General features: G+C 38.0%; 1 protein-coding gene across 1 annotated transcript; it reads right to left on the bottom strand.

Annotated features, from left to right (window-relative positions):
• Positions 1 to 201: 201 nt before the first annotated feature.
• On the bottom strand, positions 202 to 4,384 carry LOC126758320 (uncharacterized). The gene is made up of 8 exons (XM_050472553.1): positions 3,896 to 4,384; positions 3,300 to 3,451; positions 3,048 to 3,230; positions 2,781 to 2,990; positions 2,533 to 2,709; positions 873 to 1,171; positions 666 to 811; positions 202 to 606 (listed from the first exon to the last, which is right to left on the bottom strand). The coding sequence occupies exons 1-8, from the start codon at positions 4,137 to 4,139 to the stop codon at positions 269 to 271; spliced, it is 1,749 nt and encodes a 582-aa protein (XP_050328510.1). The 5' UTR covers positions 4,140 to 4,384; the 3' UTR covers positions 202 to 268.
• Positions 4,385 to 9,150: the final 4,766 nt, after the last annotated feature.

Here is a 9,150-nt window from a genome sequence, read left to right as displayed (position 1 = left end):
GGAGTCTTTATGATGCAAACTTAATAAGAATTTTTCAAAGTTCCATTAGATCGAGATTAGTCGATGGTCAAATTTACAATATTTAAGCTACCAATTGTTCTTTTCCAATAAAAGAAACACTTTTAAGAACATCATAAAGGTGTTAAAGCTGTTAAAGCTTTCGGCTGAATCCCTACGTTTATTAACAACTTATAAGATCGCCATTGCATTACATACATTATATGAAAATAATTTTGTTTACACAGAAACTCAACAAAACGAAAGTTTATTAAAATTCATCATCGTCCTTCTTCTCCTCCTGGTTGGTATTTCCCGAACCACTGGAATTTTGCGACAAGTGACTGCTGATGATCGACGAACGACTCTTGCGTCTGCGCACCGAGTCGACGGACTGAGCACGCTTCTTCAGCGATATTTCCGTTTCGATCGATACGCGACACACATCTATGAAATGTAAGAGCTCTTCGCTCCTTAGCAAAGTAGCGCAGTCGTAAGCCTCATTGAGTGCATCTCGGCCCCTTTCGACTTTGTGCAACACGGCGTGAGATTTGCAAATGAGCAACGTGCTCAAAAAGCGCCACAAGTAGCTGTTGCAATTCTTCGATTCTACATGGAGAAAAAGTTAGTACTCAGAGATTTAGATCGAAATTCGTTCAAACACCAACCTTCGATGGCCTTCCGCGCCACAGAGCAACACTCTTCAAAGCGGCTCTGCGACAAATGGCTCTGTGCGATTTCGTAAAGCAAATAGCACTTTTCAATCGAATACTTGGCGAAATGCATACGCTTCTCCAAGCGTGCCAAATACTTTCTGAAATTATTTTAAAAAATTATTTCTCGAAATTGTTTGCTTTACTTTTTGCTCCACTCACTTGTAAGCCAGCAGTGGGTAATCGATAGCATCAGGCTCTTGATATGTGGACTTGTCTCCGAACACGAATTTCATGCTGCGGTCCTTATTCTTATCGATGGGTACTTTTAAGAGACGAATGAGACGATTCCTTGTATCATAATGAAAATTCATATCCGGTGGTGCGGTGTAAATGTCGGCATATGCTAGTGCCAAAGTATTGTAGACTTCATTGATGAATTCGAATTTCCACGGCATTACGCGGTGTGTCTTCAATACCACATAATCGCCCATTACTTCCTCGACATATTTGCTGAGTTGCTGTAAATATATGCGGATTATTAATTAATTTGGCAAGATTTGTGAATATTAGTATAAAAACATAGAAGACTACCGTATAAAGTAAGGATACTGGGAACTCAGGTCTTCAAAAACTAGCATAATGAGGAACGTAAATCCACCACTTTTACCGACGATACCTGAGTGAGTATTCCTAAAAGTTCTCAACATCTTTTAAGGGTAGACTCGAGAAATTTCGACGATGGGAGTCACTGCCAAAGTAGATTAAAGACCTGAGTACAATGCCATCGAATATTCTATAATAATAAACCGAAGCCGTTTAATCCGGTCGGTTAGAGTAGAAGTTCCCAAAAACTTTTAGAAACCAATTAAAAATCTTTTAGATCATGATGTTTCGGGAATAAATTGCATCAGCACAGACCGCAAGTCCTAAAACATCCGGATTACAACTTAATTAAACTGAAACTGAAAAAACTGGGTAAAATCTACAGGAATAGCAAATATTATATTGAAAGATACTATAATAGACTGAGCGCGTAAATATTTATTTATAAAGAGAGCCAAAATACTTTTTGACAGATGCTGTTGTTGTTGTTGTATCGATAGAATTCTGCTGAGTTTGTGTCGGGTCCGTTCTGGTTACGTAGATACCGACTGTTGTGGGAACGGCTTGATAGATTTTCCTCTTTCGGTTGCATTCCTTACCATCCAGATGACTGCACCCCAGAACCTTCTCTTGGAGGTTCCTTCTCGGCTCTCACACTTGTGATGGATTTGTGTGCGAAGCGAAACCAATGAAATAGCTGGAAACTTGTTAAAGAGATCATCCCATGCCATTTTTTTGTTTTTCGATTCCTCTTGCGTTCTGACGTTGGAGCTATGGATCTTCAGTGCGCTAGGCAAGCTCTAATCAAAAGCCATAACTTGTGCGACTGTGAGATCCTTCTGGTCCAGAGTGGTCTTTCGAAGTCGGACGCTCTTAGTCAAAGCTGTAAGGAGGAAGGCGAATCGGACTCATTTTGTTACTTTCTACTCTCTTTCCTGATATTGGTAGATACGATTGTAATATCTTGGTAGGCATACATTTGGTGAACGTAGCGAAGTGGCTGGGGTTGATATTAACAGCCTTAAAACATTTGTGGTAAGCTCAAAATGTTTCGTCACTCTATGAGGATCTGATGATCCACTTTGGAGTTTATGGGTAAGACAAAGGACGAATATCTGTCCACGAGAGAGCCATTGATTTTTGATCAACCCACCGACCTAATCGGCTATAACCGCGTAAGCGGTATCTACGCCAATAAAGAAGAAGAAGAACTACCTAATCTTACTTTACCTGACAGGTTGGACTTAAAGATTAGAAATACCCGTTGTTTACTTACTTTAATTTTGCCCAAAGCGCGTAATTGCCGTATTGTACGTAAGATCGTTAGCATATTACGACGAGTTTGGTACTGAATATGATTCAAATGTTTCTGACGCTGAGCTTCCCAAATCTTTCTATTGGGACACTTACGCAACTGCTCAGTATAGACCGGACTACGTGCTTGTAACATTTTCTAGTATGCCAAAAATAGGTCAAATTATAAATCAAAATTTTTAGTATCCTCAATGTCGGTGTACTCATTACCAGGAACTTTTTAACCACATCATATTTGGTATTCACAAGATTCCGCAAAAATGGCGTGGACACTTTGTTCTGTGGCAATAGTAAATTGGGATTCTCACGCAGACTCTTCAAAAATAATACATCAATCCAACTTTTGTTGTAATATATTTGATTGAAGACCCTGAACGCGCGTTCCCTTCTGGCGACCTCCCGTGGCGACAGTAGTACCTCCTATAAATTGGAACGTTTTTACATCGTTGATAATATTTAGGGTCGTAGCTTGTTTACCTCCTTTTCGAGTATGCTGAGCACATCGCATTTACCCTGCTCGTTGAGTACTTTCCATAGTGGTCGCGGATCAACGTATTTCTCACGCTCTAAAAATGCCAAAACGTCGGCGAAAATCTTTTCATTTCTTAGTATGAAGGGGCTCAACGTATCGCCGACGGTATCGTTGAAGTTTTCGTCGATCTTAAATGAGAGAAAGAGAGATATGGCAGATGAGTTCCCAAAATTCATTTGCTTTTTTATCCAACTTACCACAATAAGCTTATTTATAAACCTTGTAGCCTTTCTTCCGATATATTTTCGGGAATTATTATGAAGTTCTACCTTGCAGTTTTCAAACTGATTCAGCTCGTGTAGCGCTTGACATATTTCTTGATTAATAACGGCGTTTTGAGGTTCGATCTCTGGAGAAAATTAGTTTTCATAGAAAATAAAATGAAAATGTGTATGTCAAAAAAATTTTTGATAATAAGTGGGACAATAATTCAATGAAGTATATCTGAAACGCGAAATCTATTCGTGAATACGAGTGAAATCTATTCCCAGTGGCATAGAGAGAAAACCGGGGCTCAGTGATGACTGCATTGAATTGCCGAAGAAAAAAATCTACAAAATATTGTGGTAGAGCATCGATCCTCTCTGAGAACTCAGGGTCCGGAGGAATTGTCCCCGAACCCTTCTTCACTGTCTATCCCAAATTGAGCAGTACCGGTTACTTTAAAATTGATATGAGGATCCTTTAAGAGGAGTGATAATATAAAACAGGAAAACGTCTTATTTCTTGAATATCTCGTTTTTCGTTTTGGTTTTCAAATGAATGTAATTTTCCAAATATCCATTTTACTCACCCAACGCAGCCAAAGCGTCCTCCAAGGCGCCCTCTGTTTGGGCAATGTCCCGTTTACACAGGCTACGGTAAACCAGCGCCCGAGCATCGTCTGCCTTCAATTCCAATGATTTATCATAATAATTCGCCGCAATATCCAATTGTTGCTTGTGGGTGTTGAATACACCCCAATCTAGATAGATTTTCTGCACACGTTCATCGCTCCAGTCGATCTTCTCCCAAGGCAAAACCGGTACTTCTATCATTTTGGCGAATTGAGGGGAAAAAGTTGTTACAAATACACGTTAGAACTGGTCAATAACTCCAATGGCACTCGTTATGTTTTCCAAAAAAATGGTACGTTGAACGTTCTAATAAAATCGTCTAAATTTTGACTGAATGCCAGAGGCTAATTGCATATGAAAAATTATATAAAAAATCTTTTCTTTTTTTTTGGTCTTTTTTTCTATTCGAGAGCGAATATTTTTTCTATGTCAATTGTTGCGCATACTTGATTTTATCGGTATCCAAATTTGTTTGGTTAAGTATTTTTTGAAACGGTTCAGTTGAAATATTGCTAAGGAATTCTTAACAAGGTCTTCTTAACCTTAAGTGCTTTAATGATTTGGGTTTGAACATTCCAATTAGCTAGGAAATATAGATTGCTAGGTGCTAGTGATGCGAAGTGATCCCTATTTGGACACATGGATTCAAGAGCCTTTATCCGGCGTTTGCAGACTGATATGCAGTTAAGCGGCAGGTGTTCTGGAGTTTCAGGCTCCCTGTTGCAGTATCGGCAATTTGCACGAGAAACTAGGCCCATGTTATATAAGTTCTTCTTGAGCTTACAGTGGCCAGTGTAGAAAGCGACAAGTAGCCTGAGTGTGTTGCTAGAGAGGTTGATTACATATTTAAATCTGCTGAGGTTGTAACCACCCATTAGCAACTTGGCATGGCGCATGCCTCTCTTTAGCTACTATATTTTCCTTGCGGAGCAGCTCCTTTACAGAGTGGGGACCCACCGCGACAAAGGTTTCAGGTACTATCATGTTAATGGATGCTACGGAGCGGGCGAGCCTATCAGCCAGTTCATTCTCGGCTATACCTTTGTGACTGGGCACCCAGAAGAGGTGCACTTGATTACGTTCAGCCGTTCTCTACACTCCTTGATCTCTTAGACGGATATTTCTTTAAGTGATGCTTATCTGTCGCTAAGTATGGTTTTACTATACGTTCGTTGCGTTGGAGGTTTATCTCTCTGCGTGGTCCTGCGACTCCTGCACCAATTCCTTAAGACGTTTTAACTGTTTGTGTACCATTTTATTGTATAATCCCTATGTAGTAGCTCGAGAGTGGAATCACTCCATTCAGCTTTGCTGCTGAGGGTAACCTTGAACTTATTGGTGAAGTTTACCCTTTTGCTAATGCTGCCCCTTGGGAGAAAAGCCAATGGTATTACACAACTTAACTCTTTGATGATGATTTTACCTTACCTCTGTCACGCGCTTCTGCTGTCATTTGGAGCAAAGTGTGTTTAGCTACCTGACCGATTACTAGGTGAAGCGGTGTAAGCTCAAGTTTGAATTCAAGTGCTGCCGTCGGACAAGTGCGCATTGCACCCGACATACAGATGCATGTAAGTCGTTACAGCTTCGATGATTTGAGCCTTACCTGCTGCGAAGCTATTGAGACCACCGCCCCATACGTGATTATCGGTCGCACGATCATGGTGTACAACCACCCAACAATCCTAGGCTTGGAACCCCGGGATTTACCAGATAGTCCATTACACACCATTAGTGCTTTAGTCGCTTTAACTACGGTCAGGTCAACATGCTGCTTCCAACGCAGAGTGGAATCCAACGTGAGACTAAGATATTTGACAATGTTTGCCATCTCTACCTATCTGTGTCCAAGGGTAGGGTTCCTGATGCCGGGCAGGAACCTACGTCCCGTTAACGTGGTCGCTTTGGTAGGGTTGATCTTCAGCTAAACACCACTACTAGCGCGGGCTTTGTATGTATTGATAACTTACGGGGGAAGATGGGGCTGTAAGTGTTTGGGGAAAATCATTTAAGAAGCACAGAACGAAGTGAACGGGTTCCGAATGACTTTTCACATGCGAGATGTAGCGGAACCGAATTAAGACATGTCTAATATAACATAGTCTGGATCAGTTGCAGAAAGAAACCCTTAGACAATTTAAAATAAATCTCTGGTAGCGCTCTTGGGTAATTAACCGGTGACTTAACCGATAAATGCCTTGCAGGGTAGTTATTTTAATAAATCGTGGTGAATAGTTCAACTGTGGTGTAATTCGAATGCGGATGACAGTGAACACAGCCCACCGGCTGTGAACAGCTGTTCGAGTTATGACAGCTGCTTAATTTTTTGCAGAATGAAATAAACATTTAAATTACCAACAAAATACAGTAAACAAATACGTAAAGTAATTATTTAAATAATAATAATATTATTTAAACTGCAACTACTGAAAAGAAAATAAAACGAGTGCTAGGTTTTCAGGTGACTGTTTATGAAAACAACCAGGGCATTGTATAATTTGTGTTGTTATTTTCAGATTTTTCAGAAAATATAATCAACAAACTCCCATTTTTGAAATACAATTGGAGCATAATGCCTTGGGATGCATACGACATTCCCTAAATATTTTTGGAGAATCCTGCTAATTTGAACCTTCACAATCAGAAGACATACTGGGTCCGTTTCGGCTACGTGAAAGCGATTATCGTTGTAATTGTGCTCGTCTCGGTTATATATATATGGAATATTTCTACGGTATACTGCTGCAGTGACGTTCCTTGATGGATTATAAACCCGAATTCCTTCTACGCAACCGAAGTAATGAGTTATAATTTGTTATATTAGTAAAAAACTACAAATAATTTAAGATCACCTGCCTTTCTGCTGCACTTATTGACTGAAGTAAGAAAATTGGAAACTAATTTAATGCTATAGTGCCTGAATATTAATGAAAGTTCCAGCTTCTCTGCCTTCTCATTTACACAATCGAATATACTTCAGTAATTGAGCAGACTTCATGCGAGACGTCTATTCATCAGTCACCAAGCATTACAATACAGTAAGCGCTAAGATGTTTAACGATGACTGGGAAACTGATTTTTTATTTACCCAAAATGGTATTGGGGAGCCGATATGTTTGATATGCCAACGCAATGTTAAGCGCAACCATAAATATAATATTGAAAGGCATTATAGGACGTGTCAAAGAATATATCAATATGGAAGCTGACACAAGGGCTAATTTAATTACTGAATTAAAAAAGATAATTATAATTGAAGAAAAACAAGAAAATGACAATTTCGATCAATTAAATATTAAGAAAGCTTCTTTTGTAATTTCGCTTGCGCTAGCTAAGCGTTGTCGCCCCTGGTGTGATGGTGTATTTTTTAAGGAACTCGCAACCGAAGTGGTGTATTGTTTTGGACGTGAGGGTAAAGATATGGCCAAAGTTTTTTCTACCGTTAAGTAGAAATACAATAACCCGAGGAACCGAGCAAATCAGTTCACATATTTTTTCTCTCACAAAAAAAGCCATTGCTAATTGTAAATATTTCTCGCTTTGCTTGCAACTAAGCACTGATAATAATAATATAAGCCGTTTGATAATATGCATCAAATCTGTGGACGATAAATTAATAACGTCAGAAGAAATGATGAATGTAGTTACCCTGCATGGCAATGTTAATGGGGAGCAAATAATGGAGGCCTTAGAAGTGAATGTGTTCAATCATGTCGATATTAACAAATTAAGTGCAGTGTGTACAGATGGCGCGACAGTTATGCTTGGAAGTAAAAGAGAGCTTGAAGTGTGCTTATTAAAGAGAAATATATATGTGCCAATATTCCATTGTATTTTACACCAACAAGCACTACTTGCGCAAGACTTGTGCTTACATAATGCAATGGACTTTGCCGTGGAAATGATCCAAAAAATAAATGGTGCACGCAATGCGCTTAATCAAAAGAAATTCAAATCTTTACTCGACGAACTTGATGCTGACCATGAAGATTTACTTGTACATAGCGATATGCGTTGGCTCAGTAAAGGCAAATGTCTGCAAATGTTATTTAATTTAAGAAAAGATGTTTTAATTTTTTTCGAAGAAAATGTAAGTCCAGACGTCGATAAATTTATTGCTGCGCTTAAAGACCGACGTTTATTGCTGATTTAGCGTTTTTGTGTGATATTACACAATTTATTAACGAATTCAATTTACAGCTGCAGGGTAAAAATAAGAACATTTTCGATTTAGTTCGAAAACTAAACCTTTTCAGAAAGAAAATTGAAATCTTATTAAACGAAATTAAAATTTATAATATATCTAACTTGCCAAACCTAGCTCAGATAATTCATGACAACACGCAATTTTACAAAATAGATATGTATTCTAAAACTATAGAGACACTGTTACAGATTTAAGTCATCGGTTTCAAGATTTCGACGTTATTATGCAAAATATAGATTTGCACGATAATCCGCTTACTTGCAACATACAAGCGCAAAAAGTTGAGTTCCAGACGGTATTGGCACGTATGCGTGAAGATTTTCAAATTTCAACAGAAACTGGTGTAAATTTCTGGAAGCAAGCAAATGATGCAGTGTATCCTCTGTTGAAAAATGAAATATATAAATTGTATTCAATGTTCGGGTCTACGTATAATTGTGAGTCAGTATTTGCTACCATGAAAATACTGTTAAGTAAATGCGGACATAGAATGACTGATAAACATACTGCTGACATTATTCGTATTAAAGCTTACGAAAATGATATTGATATACATGAACTAGCGCTTTCCTCATATAAATTGGGGACCACATACATATACAACGACTTGAAATTTTGACACAATCCTTTTGACATATTATGCATTCATTTAAGCCAAACAAACAATTTTAAACCCCTATTCCTCTCATAAATCTGTTTGAATTTGATATTATTCGTTTTTTGCAATTTTTAAATATAATTTATTATAATTTTTAAATGCATATACAATTTATATAATAATATACATATGTAATTAAACTATTGAAATAAGTTTATTAATCATATAACAACTCTGTTATTCAAATAGTATAACAGCTGTTTCTAAAGTGTAAACAAACAGTTATTATAAAATAAGTTGTAAGCAAAATAGTAAAGTAGTAAGAAGTGCGGGATTGTTATCGTTAAAAATAAGTGATATTAAGTAAAATTTTTAAAATGTGCATAGTGTTACTGGGAAACGAGTAT

The sequence above is a fragment of the Bactrocera neohumeralis genome, chromosome 5, assembly GCF_024586455.1.
Source record: "Bactrocera neohumeralis isolate Rockhampton chromosome 5, APGP_CSIRO_Bneo_wtdbg2-racon-allhic-juicebox.fasta_v2, whole genome shotgun sequence".
Classification (NCBI taxonomy): Eukaryota; Metazoa; Arthropoda; class Insecta; order Diptera; family Tephritidae; genus Bactrocera; species Bactrocera neohumeralis.
The sequence above is the reverse complement of the archived record's forward strand: the minus strand, read 5'-3'. Positions and strand labels throughout refer to the sequence as shown.